Source organism: Myotis davidii, unplaced genomic scaffold (genome assembly GCF_000327345.1).
Source record: "Myotis davidii unplaced genomic scaffold, ASM32734v1 scaffold2042, whole genome shotgun sequence".
In the NCBI taxonomy this organism is placed as follows: Eukaryota; Metazoa; Chordata; class Mammalia; order Chiroptera; family Vespertilionidae; genus Myotis; species Myotis davidii.
The window spans coordinates 220,685-234,616 of NW_006293469.1; the positions used below are offsets into that span (position 1 = coordinate 220,685).

The 13,932-nt window shown below is 37.5% G+C and overlaps 1 protein-coding gene across 10 annotated transcripts in view; it reads right to left on the reverse strand.

Annotated features, from left to right (window-relative positions):
- The window catches only part of R3HDM1 (R3H domain containing 1), a 111,618-nt gene that overhangs the window by 32,954 nt on the left and 64,732 nt on the right, over positions 1–13,932 (reverse strand). For all 10 annotated transcript variants that reach the window (XM_015566144.1, XM_006767150.2, XM_006767148.2 and 7 more), the window contains 2 exons: positions 8,274–8,428; positions 2,188–2,339 (listed from right to left, as the gene is read on the reverse strand). In XM_015566144.1, coding sequence (XP_015421630.1) covers positions 2,188–2,339; positions 8,274–8,428 — 307 coding nt within the window. The remainder of the gene's footprint in view (positions 1–2,187; positions 2,340–8,273; positions 8,429–13,932) is intronic.

The following is a 13,932-nucleotide window of genomic DNA, read 5'->3' on the forward strand; positions in this document are numbered from 1 at the left end:
TGCCAAGAACCTACAACCAAGATTACTTTATCCAGCAAAGCTATCATTCAGAAGTGAAGGTCAGATAAAGAGCTTCACAGATAAGGAAAAGCTAAAGGAGTTCATCACCACCAAACCAGGATTATATGAAATGCTGAAAGGTATCCTATAAGAAGAGGAAGAGGAAGAAAAAGGTAAAGATACAAATTATGAACAACAAATACGCATCTATCAACAAGTGAATCTAAGAATCAAGTGAATAAATAATCTGATGAACAGAATGTACTGGTGATTATAATAGAATCAGGGACATAGAAAGGGAATGGACTGACTATTCTTGTGGGGGAAAGGGGTGTGGGAGATGCGGGAAGATACTGGACAAAAATCGTGCACCTATGGATGAGGACAGTGGGTGGGGAGTGAGGGCAGGGGTGGGGTGGGAACTGGGAGGAGGGGAATTATGGGGGGAAAAAGAGGAACAAATGTAATAATCTGAACAATAAAGATTTAATTAAAAAAAATACAACAAAAAAAGTTTTAGCCTAATTTATATGTAAAATTATAAACTCTATTTCATGTGCCTGTGTTAATTAATTTTGCTCATGTTTTCATACCCACATCTGTTAGTATATAATTAGGTGCAAAGAGAAAAGTGAAAAAGGACACAGACCAGCATAGAAACATGGGTTAGCCAGACTGCCTGTGTGTGGGAAATGATCCAAGTGGAAAGGATAGGGGGAAGGAGAGAGTTAGACAACAAAAAACTGCCTGTATGACATGATCTCATTTATGTAAAATTATGTTTATAAAGAAATCAGGTGGGAAAAAAGACCACAAAAAAAGCATAACAGAATGTTTTAGACTAACTTATTAATCTGATATTCATGATATATTAATAAGGGAAAATGCAAGATAATGTCTATTTCGTTAGAATCTATCAACCAATTCCAACACATATAAATATATATTTCTATGCACATATTTTTGAGCAGGCCAATACAAACAATGCATAATAGCTTGCGAGCACTGGTGACCAGAGTGGGAACATGATAGTTAGCTTTCCTTTTACATATCTTTACACTGACTACTTCACTTGTGTCAGGAAGCATAATTCAGTGATAAAAAATTCTAATAAAAAATTTAAAAAGTATATAGAGTTACAGAAACAAAATAACATTAAGGCCAATAATATGGTACATAACTGAGAATTGATTATGTGCAAGGTTGGCCTTTGTCATTAAAGAAGTGTTTTAATTTAATATGGATTCATTAAGCTTCTACTATGGGCCTTTAACCTGTGGCAGCCAGAGCCATGCAAATTCCTCGGGTGATGGAGTGTGTGTGGAGTGTGTGTGTGTGTTTCTGACAACACATAAAATGAGAGCCAAGTCCCATTTCCCAGCAGATTCCCTGAGACAAATACGTCAATCCCTTCTTTATCCATAAATACCACCTGTAAACATAACTGAGTGGCAACCTCTTGTCAGCAATTATAACTAAAGACCCCTTCTTATAAGAGCACTGAGGCCCCTCTGACAACCCCATAGGGATGTCTAGAAAATAAATGAAGGACGGTAATACACTCTGAACAAAAACTACTATTCAAAGGAAAATTACTATTTTTAACACATTAAGTTTATCAGAGAAGCTTCTGTTCTTCCAAGCTGAAGTAGCTAATGGGATAATTCATGACTTGCTTTAATGCAGAGCTACTATCATTTGCTTTTCTTATATACCCCTTTCCCCCTTACTGATAAAAAATGAGCTTCCCAGAGCCTCAAAAATTTTAGTATGATATTTTGCTGCTGATGTTTTATAAAGGAAACCTATTCTCATCAAACTCCTATGAAATCCTTAAATATTGACAAACAAATGCTCTAAAGTCCAAGGTCTATGGCCAACTATTTTATTCCACTTGGGTAAGTAAAAGGAGACTAAAAGAAATATTAGAAAAATAGATTGTATCATAGTTATTCTTTTTAAAAAATTTTAAGTTTATTTATTTATTTGTTATTATTACTTTAAATTCTTTATTGTTTAAAGTATTACATATGTCTCCTTTCCCCCCTATTGTGTATCATAGTTTTTCTATTCTACATTAGGGAATGATCTCAGGTAATGCCCTGAGGCAACTTGAAAATTAGCAACAGACCAAAATCATGATAAAAAACGAGAAGCTATAGCATTAGGTTTCTTAGTCATACTCACCTTAAATTATTTTGTTGGCCAGGTGGAATGACACTATAGTAAACTGGAATTCCTGTTGTGGGCATAGATCCTTGATTAGATTGGTTAGGGAAAATAACAGGCTGTTGATAAGTCTGATGGGCAATTCCTTGAGAACCTTGAGGCAGTGAAACCTAAAATTTAAAAGACAATTTAAAGGGAAAAGGTTCTTCAAACTCCTGCAAATGTTAATGTCTCTAGCCTTCATAAACTTTTCAAGTACAGTAAACCGTGATTTTGTGGACCTTGATTTATGGACTTCAATTAAACAAACAAAATTTCGGATCCATATGTTATATGTGGAAATTAATACCCTGTTAATTTAAAAATGGCCTTAACCAAGATTTGCTCATAATTAAATTAACATATTATTTTTTTTGTTATTAATTCAATATTATTTTTAACAAATTTTAGCAAATAGGCCATATGCTGGGAAAAGCGCTGTAGTAATTTTGCCAATATAAACATTATATATCTACAACTATAGTCTACATATTTATATCCAAAAGTAACACTGCTCATAAACAATGTTCGGGGAATGGTTAACACGTGATCACACCACATCACTCGAGGTAATTGGTTCTGTTGTCGCCTGGCATGACTTTCTGCAGCAGTTTTTTTTTTTTTAAATATATATATGTTATTGGTTTTTTACAGAGAGGAAGGGAGAGGGATAGAGAGTGAGAAACATTGATGAGAGAGAAACATCGATCAGCTACCTCCTGCACACTCCCCACTGGGGATGTGCCCGCAAGCAAGGTACATGCCCTTGACCGGAATCGAACCTGGGACCCTAGAGTCCGCAGGCCGACGCTCTATCCACTGAGCCAAACCGGTTAGGGCTCTGCAGCAGTTTTAACGCATGCTGGCTGATGTTCCGATGTGCACGTAGCTAAGCCACACCCCCAGCCATGTGCATTTTTTTATTCAAGATGACTGGTGAATTCATACATTTATTAGACCTATTCAGTAGGAATTTAAAATTACAGTAATACAAATGGAAAACTTCTCTGTGAAATTTTCATACATACTTAATTTTAATTAAACAAATGTGTTTACATAAAACAGGTAAATTAACTTGTCAACTTTTTAACATACACATTTGGAAAACCTACTTTATTACATAATGGACTTTCAGCTTTAACGGATACCCCATTGCCCGAATTAATCCGTTATATTGAGGTTTTACTGTGTGACTAGTTAAGGAATAAGCTAAAAGGGTTAACAGGCTGTCCTGATAAGTTAGCCATAACACTACCACTTTATTTCTATGTTTTTTTTCACCAGCTATTGTTTTTCACTAGCATTTATCAATTGTACAGTAGACTAGATGCATTAGATTTTTAAAAAAAGATAAGACTCATGTCCCTAAGTAAAAGTTATTTTAAAAAATAAGCTGTTTCCAAATAAGGATGACCATTTGAAATAGAAAGAATAATACAGTTCACTTTAAATAGAGCTGAGTAAAACTCAGGTAGGTCACCAGTGAGCTACCCTGTGGATCAGGAGTATGAGCCTTGAAGCTTAACATATCTGGATGTGATATCAGCTTCAACACTTTGCTATCTATGTGACACTGGGCAAGCAGCTTTACTATTCTGAGTTCCCAGTCACTTATCTGGAAAAAAAAAAAGGATGCCACCTTCATCTCACGGGAGGTATTATCTTTATTACAATATCCAATTACAGGTTCTAGCACAGTAGGCATTTGGTGAACAGTGGATCTTTCTTTTTTCTTTTTTAAAATTTCTACTTATTTTATTTTTTAATTTAAATTCTTTATTATTGTAAGTATTACTATGTCTCCCCTTCCCCCTTTGGGTTTTTTTTTTTTTTTATTTTCAGAGAGAGAGGAAGGGGAAGGGATAGAGATGGAAACATTGATAGAGAAACATTGATTGGCTCCCTCCTGCACATCCCCTTGTGGGGATCAAGCCTGTACCCTGGGTATGTGCCCTGACCTAGAATCGAACTGTGATCTCTTGGTTCCTGGGTAGATACTCAACCACTGAGCCACACTGCCTGGGCACATCAAATCTTTTTAACAACCCTAGTAAGATACTTTTATCATCCTTGTTGTATAGATGGGGAAGTAGAGGATAAGTAACTTGTCCAAGTAACTCAGAGCCTCAGTTTGTGCTATTCTCTATACTTGGGCCCTGTGATTTATAAGTTCATGATTAATTTACAAGTCTGGCCTATACAGCATGTTTCTAAATGTAACTAAGCTGTTTCCAAATAAGGATGACTATTTGAAATAGAAAGAGTAATACAGTTCACTGTAGTCCTCTCAAAATACACAGTAATCTCTTAATTACTTTCAATTTGGCTCAATCATTGTAATGACAAAGTTACTAGTGTGAATATCCAACTCTGTATAACACAATATTATTTCTGTCTTTTTGTCTATGGAGGCAGTGTGAACATTCTGAGATTTCTAGAGGCCTGGTGCATAAAATTTGTACACTGGGCGGGGGTGAGGTGAGATGGAGGGGTTGGGTTCCCTCAGCCCGGCCTGCGCCCTCTCGCAGTCTGGGACCCCTTGCTCCTTACTGCCCGCCTGCTTGCTGCTCCTTACTGCTCAGCTTGCTGCACCTTAGCAGAGGTGGGAGAGGCTCCCGCCACCGCAGCTGAGCTTGCCGGACACCAGCCATGAGCCTGGCTTCTGGCTGAGCGACACTGTGGGAGGACGCTACTATCAGAGGGCAGCTTCTGTGTTAAGCGTCTGCCCCCTGGTGGTCAGTGCGCATCATAGGGACCGGTCGTTCTGGTCGTTCTGCTGTAAAGGTTGCTTAGGCTTTTATTATATAGATTATTTCTGGTTGTATCTAAGTTAATACATATACAGGGTAGACTTAGGAAGAATGATACAGCTCAATCTACATGATTTAAACTATAGAATCTATAGCTCAAGCATGTCAAACTTAAATGAGGCATGCGGCACACTGGCTGTGAGTTTGACATGCTTGCTGTAGCTAGTGGTAAAAAAGAAAAATGAAGTACCAAAAGAGAAAGAGGGAACAGTACTGGAGAATGTACAGCCACAGAATACACTCTACTGAGGACAGAAGACTTTTCTGGCTTATATTTTAGGCAACAGTTTATCACCATCCAGCTTATCTATCAAATGTAGGAGGAAGTATAAAGAGGCTGTCATTCATTGCTCATCAGAGTAAAATACTTCTCAGAATCATTCATCCAGTGTAAGGATTACATGAAATACCATGGGAAAATAATTTATACCTTGTAAAAAAAGTATACTATAGAAATAATAACTTAGCTCTGAAGCATTTTTAATATCTAGCTCCATTTTATAAAAGTACACCAACAGGTTATACTTTATTTAAAAATTACATTCCTTGCCCTGGCCAGTTTTGTTCAATTGTCAGAGCATCAGCCCATGGACTAAAGGGTTGCAGGCTCGATCCCCAGCCTAGGTTGGGGTTGTGTGGGAGGTAACCAATTGATGTGTCTCTCTCACATTGATGTTTCTCTGTCTCTGTCTCTCCCTCTCCTTTCCACTTTCTCTAAATACCAATGGAAAAAAATTTCCTTGGGTGAGGATTAACAAAAAGTAAAAACCAATACAAATTATATATCTTACACTAGACTGTGAGCCACTAAGGTCAAGAGCAAATCTTATCTGATGCCTGGGCATCTTGTCTAATAGATGCTCAACATACTGGATTAGGTAGCATGACCAGGGTTCTGGAGAAGGGAGAGTTCCTTAGTACTGATCCTATAGAACAGTGATTGCGAACCTTTTGAGCTCGGCGTGCCAGCATTTTGAAAAACCCTAACTTAACTCTGGTGCCATGTCACATATAGAAATTTTTTGATATTTGCAACCATAGTAAAACAAAGACTTATATTTTTGATATTTATTTTATATATTTAAATGCCATTTAACAAAGAAAAATCAACCAAAAAAATGAGTTCGCATGTCCCCTCTGACATGCGTGTCTTAGGTCGCCATCACTGTTATAGACTGTCTAGCTATGAAGAAAGTAGAAGATGGGAAGTCTGATGAACCTAGGCTCATGCATGGAGGACACAAAGTAAAAAGCATGCAAAATATGAGAAAAGAAAGATGTAAAATTTACTTTCATATCCTGGCTGGTGTGGCTCAGTTGGTTGAGTATCATTCTGTGTACCAAAAGGTCGCCTGTTTGTTTCTGGGTCAGGGCACATGCCCAGGTTATGGGTTTGAATCCAGTTGGGGTACGTGCAGGAGGCAACTGATTGATGTTTCTCATATCAATGTTTCGCTCTCTCTCTAAAACCAATAAAAATATTTTAAAAAATCTAGTTTCATAATGTATTTTTTTTCTTTTTCCTTAATTGCCTTCTATAATTAGGTGGCTTCAAGACTAGACATCCTTGAAAATTCCACATTTTACATTTTATTTTTTTTAATATATTTATTGATTTTTTACAGAGAGGAAGGGAGAGGGAGAGTTAGAAACATCGATGAGAGAGAAACATCGACCAGCTGCCTCCTGCACACCTCCCACTGGGGATGTGCCTGCAACCAAGGTACGTGCCCTTGACTGCAATCAAACCTGGGACCTCTGAGTCTGCAGGCCAACGCTTTATCCACTGAGCCAAGCTAGTCAGGCCACCTTTTACATTTTAATTTCAATTTTGACTTTCTGGAATTAAATGGAATATGCTAGCACCTTTGCTCATATACTTCCCTATTCCCAGAATGTCTTCCTCACCAATTTATGCCTGTTATATTAAGAGATAATTTAAGGTTTATGTCTTCCCAGAAGACTTCTGTTCATGGTTGTACTTCATGATTCATTCAGTTACCAGTCTGAATACTATCAAAAATTTAATTATGTCTAGATAACATACGTGTACATTTATCTTCCCAACTAGATTGGTTTAACCTTGGGGAGATGAATGAAAATGATCTTTGGATTTCTTAACATTAGATTCAGTGACAGAAAACCATCCACATATATAAAAGCCCAAGTGACCAAACGACTGATTGCTATGACACGCTTTGACCACAGGGGGCAGACGCTCAATGCAGGAGCTGCCCCCTGGTGGTCAGTGCGCTCCCACAGCAGGAGTGTCGCTCAGCTGACTGAAGGGTGCCAGACATTGGGCTCATGGCTGGTGAGCACAGCTGCAGCAGCACAAGCCTCTCCGGCCTCTGTGGCAGCGTGCTACTGAGTGGCAGTGGCGGCAGGTGCAGTGGGGGCACGATGAGTGGGAGTGGTGCGGCACCTGGCCACCTGCCACTTTGCACACTACTACATGCCTCAGGGAATGTTGGACTGCCAGTTTCGGCCCGATCAGCGGACCGGGCCAAAACCGGCAGTCCGACAACCCTCCCAGTGGTCCTGTATTGCGAGAGGGTGCAGGCCAAGCTGAGGGACCCCACCGGTGCACGAATCTGTGCACCAGGCCTCTAGTGAGTAATAAAACAAACCCACTTGCAAGTCATTCCAGAAAGAAGAAGGGAGGTAAAACACATTTCTGAAAATGTGGCACATTGTATTAAAAAAATATGACTTATTCATGAAACAATCGGTATTTCTACTTTAGAACTATAAATTGAAATCCATGTCATTTTAAATATATGTAATTTCTTTTGGGGTTGAGGTGGGGGGAAAAATCAGTTCCAGCATGGGCAATTGCACAATCTCCTTTATTCTATAGGCACTGATAGCCTGTACTCCATTTCACTGTTTCAAATACCTACTACCATTGCTATTTTCCCTCCTATTCCACTTCCCTCAAGAGGCTGAATTATAGAGTAAGATACTTGCTTATATATTTAAGCAGTCAGAAACATAGTTAATGCCAGGCAAAATTTACTTGTCAATATCAAAGTAGCTCAATATTTTTCCCTAAAAATTAATGAAGCAAATGCATAAAGCAATAAAATGAGGATAAAACAAAACTGCTATGACTAATAAAAGACTATAAAGTTATGTATTATAGAACACTGGATAACCTTTTAATTCCATATTAAAAGAGAGACAATGCATCATAGGTATACATTTTATTTATTCTAAATCACCTCTACCCAAAGGAGGTGAGTGATAACGTACCTGATATGATGGCACTGAAGGGTAGGGGATGACCACTCCTTGAATCTGATTTCCTATGCTGTTGGGCTGGCCACCAACCAGGCTCTGACTCTGGGGTTGCTGAATTCCAACTATTCCTTGGTAGTTTTGCTGCTGGTTGGGCATAACTTGATAACCTGTAATGACACAATGAGTTAAATCCTGTTTTGAATTTATTTAATCTAGTAGGGTGTTTTTGTACTTTAAGCAAGTAATTTGTGTTCTAAAATGATAGAATTTTGTTCTAAACAACAAATTTCAAACAACCTTCTATTATGAGAGCTAACATTGAAAAGATTTACTATGTAGGTAACCCAAGTCAGCTACATTTTTTTTCTCCCTTAAAATACATTCTAATGAAATTTGTGTACAAAGATTCTCTTTGTAGCTGTAGAAATTTATAGGGTTACAGACTTGGATTACACAATTACTATTTAGTATGTATTAAAATATTATCACAACTAGTTTCTGGGGACCAGGAGTAGCTACATAATTTGTGGGGCCAGTGCTAAAAAAAAAAAAAAAAAAGTAGGGCACCTTGTTAAAAAATTGAGGTTTTTGCATTGGTAACAGAACATTGCTTTAAGCATGGGGCCCCGTGTAGCTGCATGCCCATGAAGCTGGCATTTATGGGGGACAAAAAAAGAAGGAAGGGGGCCACTTTTACAGAATGCTTGTATGTTTTTTTTTTTTAAAAAATCACACTAAGATATAAGTCCTTATATTAGGAATGTGTCAAGGGCACAAGGAAAATGGAGTCATTTAGCAATTTTTTAAAAAGATTATTTCTTTACTGTATTAAGGTTACTTGATAGAGAAACAGATGCTCAATGAGATTAATCTACCAGAAGTCACAAATCAAAGAAAAAAGGACAATACTTCTCTACCCTGTTGGTAACTGAAGTAGTCAGTTAAGACTATAAATTTACTTTTATTGACTGAATTTATCAGTTACTTAAATAAGAATCTGAAATAAGTTTTGAGTAGTGAATATGAATTGTATTTTTGTCTCCTGAACCTAAGGCGATTCCTTATGTAAACCAATTAGTTTAAGACTTATATACATTATTAAAAGCTACAACAAATACTAGTTAAAAAAAAAGGGTCCAGCTGGTGTGGCTCAGTGGTTGAATGTCGATCTATGAACCAGGAAGTCACGGTTTGATTCCTGGCCAGGGCATATGCCCAGGTTGCAGGCTTGATCCCCAGTGTGGGGCATGCAGGAGGCAGCCAATCAATGATTCTCTCTCATCATTGATGTTTCTATCTCTCTCTCTCCCTCTCCCTTCCTCTCTGAAATCAATAAAAATATATTTTAAAAAAAAAGAAAACAAAGGAAACCAGATAAAAATAAATAACTAACCTTCTAGTTTAAGGGTATTTAAAAATTTCTACAAAGATGAACCAAATTATGACATTGCCTATAAACACTTCCATAACTGAAGTCAGTGAAATGATTTCTCTGACAACACCACTAATATATTTTGCTATCTTATAAATATCAGTATACATTTTCATCCTTGTTAATCCCTACAGCAACAGAAATGGCAAAGACCCCACCTTAAGTAGTAGACAACAGCATGACTATAGTTCCCCAGAAGCCTTGATGATTCTGCTCAAAGATTAAATAACTAAATAAAATCTAGCAGTAACTTTCCCTAAAAATGTAACTATAAAGTATATCTGGTAACTAAGCAATATATGAACAACAACAAAGTAAAAATCAAGTTATAGTGAATCCTTTCATATTTCTATGGCAACAGTGCTTTATGACTACAATTCAAATGACTTTTCACCAATCTAACTTTGTACAAGAAATGTGTATTCTAATCCTTATATGTACTAAGTGATTGACAATATACTGTTTCTTAAACCTTACCCCCTGTGAATTTCGTATAATACTTAAACTTGTAGGCAGATAAAGGACAAACAGAAGAAACTTCTTTCTGTTCTTTAGTATAGTTACTATTCAACCCTTTTTCAGTTTATCAAATGACAAATATTTTAAATTAATACCCTAAATACCAAAACACTGTAAAAAAATATACTGACATACTTCCACACCTAGGGAAATAAAGAGCAGGAATTGAAAATGGGATATGAATATAATATGTTTTCTTGTGTTGGAAGTGCCACCTCTAAACACACCCATTACTCCCCGCCACACACACACACACACACACACACACACACACACACATGCATGTATATTTTGCAGCATTAGATTTTGGGCCTAGCCCAAACTGGTTTTGCTCAGGGGTTAGAGCTCGGCCTGGGAACTGAAGGGTTGTACGTTTGATTCTGGTCAAGGGCATGTACCTTGGTTGGAGCCCCAGCCCCAGTCAGGGAGTGTGTGGGAGGCAAGGAATCAATGTGTCTCACATCAATGTTTCTCTCTCTCTCTCTCTCTCTCCTCTTCTCTTCCACTCTCTCTACTGATCAACGATTCTCTCTCATCATTGATGTTTTTATCTCTCTTCCTCTCTTGTCCTCTCTGAAATCAATAAAAATATACTAAAAAAAAGAAAAAAAGAATGAAAAAAATACCATCGGGGTGAAGATTAACAAAAACAAAACAAAAAAGAATTTGGAACCAAAGGACTTGTATTCACGCATATTAGTATAACCAATGGACAGAGACAATGGGGGTGGTGGTGGTGTGGGGGCTTGCCCGGGATGGGAATGGTGGGTGGGGGGAGGGTCAAATGGAGGAAAAAGAAGACATATGTAAAACTTTAGACAAAAAAAAATGTTGCTGACAAAAAAGAATTTGGTCTTAGTTCTTTATAGACTAACTTCTTATAATGGACTCGTCAGAATTACAGCCCAATAAAATTTAAAAGGAAAATGTGGACACCTGGCAGAATTCAGTGTAATATAATCTTACTTAAAATACCTTCACTAAGAAATCCCCCTAAAAAACTTCAAGTAATTTTCAATTTACTTTTGTAGTTTATTCACAACATTTTCAGTTACAGGATGCAACTTTGGAAAAAAAAAATTAAAAGAAAAGAAAAAAAGAAAAAAAAAGTTTATGTGCAAATGTGCTTCTGATTTCCTTTCCCTAAATTTACTAATGTCCCTCAAAAGCTCTGCTTCCTGTGAACTTAAAACTAAATAATTAATAGTTAATTGGTTATTTTAAAAATTCAATGTGAAAACTTTAAACTTACGAGTATTTCAATAAAATACTTGATTCACCTTGGAAGCCTTTCACCTAAAATTCTCTTAAGAAAAGAAAGTCTGGCCGAAACCGGTTTGGCTCAGTGGATGGAGCATCGGCCCGTGGACTGAAAGGTCCCAGATTCGATTCCGGTCAAGGGCACGTGCCTTGGTTGCGGGCACATCCCCAGTGGGAGATGTGCAGGAGGCAGCTGATCGATGTTTCTCTCTCATCGATGTTTCTGGCTCTCTATCCCTCTCCCTTCCTCTCTGTAAAAAACCAATAAAATATATTTTAAAAAAAAAAAAAAGAAGAAAAGAAAGTCTGAGCCAGAAAGCTTTCAATAGCTGCAGGTTTCATGTCATAGTGGTTTAATGTAGAGTCACTTGGGCTCTATACTATGAAATTTGCACCAGTGAATTTCCAGTGATATTCAGATTCCTAAATGCTACTGAATCTCTATTAATATCCATGGCTACTAAAAGGGATAGACACACACACACACACAAACATATCCACAAAACATCATGCACATTTTGAAAATGTGAAAACATGACATGACATCTAAAACATGTGACTCCAGCACCTAGGCATTTGCTACAGACAGTTGTAAAAAGAATGCTGTGAGCCCAGGGTGTGTCTGGTGGGTGATATAAAGATGAGTAAGATATGGTGCCTATCTTTTCAATTATATATTCTTAGCCATGATACTGTACAGGATAGCAGAATAAATAGGGTCTTATAAAAATACGAGGGATAAATTAATCCTGACTGAAATGAGGTGGTGACATTGGGCTTGGACTTAAAGAAAAAAGTCTGGAAAAGTAAAAAAATGAATAATATACTTGAGGGACAGGGCACAGTCAGGAGGGGCTGGATATGGTATACGGAATGAAAAGTAGATGAGGTAGAAATAGAATATTGGTGGAGAACTAAACAGTTTACAAGTGAAAGAACAATGAGAATAAAACAGAAATTCTAGATTTTAAAGATTGTGAAAATAGAAAAATAACTAATATTAGTACTTCATTCCGAAGCAACATAAGAACACAGGAACATGATCTTAAATAATAGTGAAGCTATTAAAAATAAGAATGCCAAGCACTTTAAAAGAAAGTATCTTCTTTAAACTCATTTTAATCTCATAATTTTATTCATTGTCTTATTTCACATCTCTTAAAACTCTATAGTTAATCTACATATATAAAAGCCCATTAACTGGAACGGTGGAATGACCAGAACGACCGGTGGCTATGATGTGCACTGCAGCAGCCAAGCAGTCTGATCCGGAACCCGATTGCACCCTTGCTCGAGGCCCACACCCCACATCCCGGCCTGCTCAGCCCCCGACCGGCCCCCAACATTGCAATCAAGGGCGGGGCTGGCCAGCCAATTGCCTGCAGCCCCTCCCTCTGCCGACCCTGCCCGATGGTTCTCTATCAGGGTGGGCAGCCAGATCCCACCTGTGCACGAATTTGTGCACCGGGCCTTGAGCCTCTAGTATAATTTGTTCTATTTGTTCACTCATGGTTCTAATTGTTCACTCATGGTTTTTGTATAGCTTTAAAAAATCCTGAAATATGGTGTGCTTTTTAAGGGTGAGATTACAAATAACAAACAAAACCCCTCAAAAGACTCATATCAGTTATCAGATATCCAAGCACTCAATATTTATGCTTACTGGTTAAACAATAGAGAAAAGCATATTCTTAACAGAATGAAATAAAAATAATATATATTAAAATCATAAGAGATATATAATGATTATAGAGGTTAGGCTCTTATGCATAAGGGAAGGTGTTGCATTTGGAGAGCAGCATGGGCGGTTCACCTACAGTGACAGTGGGAAGATGTTGCATATGGAAAGGTGTCTTTTAACAGAAACATTCAGGGTGACATCAGAGGAATGGTGGTGTGAGAGATCCCCTTGAAATTCCAATTGGAATAGCTATAACTCAACAAGGTCCCTGGTCAACATAAAGCACGCTTGAAAGATCTGTGCACTGAAACATGTAAAGGTGGGCAAGTGGGAATAAAAGGGAAGGCTGAGAAGGGAGAAGGGAGGGGTTTTGTTTGTTATTTGTAAGCTCCTAAAACACATAGCTTACAAAAAGAGGAAACAGAAAGAAGAGGCAGAGTAGCAGATTGGATCAAAAAACACAACACAACAATATGCTGCCTTCAGGAGACACATCTAAGATGCAAAGACAAAGTTAGACTCAAAGTGAAAAGGTGAAAAATGATTCTCCAAGTAAACACCATTCACAGAAAAGCAGGTGTAGCCATACTTACACCCGATAAAAGAGATTTCAAGAAAACAAAGGTAACAAGAGACAAAGACAGACATTTTATAATAATGGTTACTATATCAAGAAGACATAATACTTTCTTTTTTAAATATTTTTTTTATTGATTTCAGAGAGGTAGGGAGAGGGAGAGATAGATAGATACATTAATGATGAGAGAGAATCATTGATT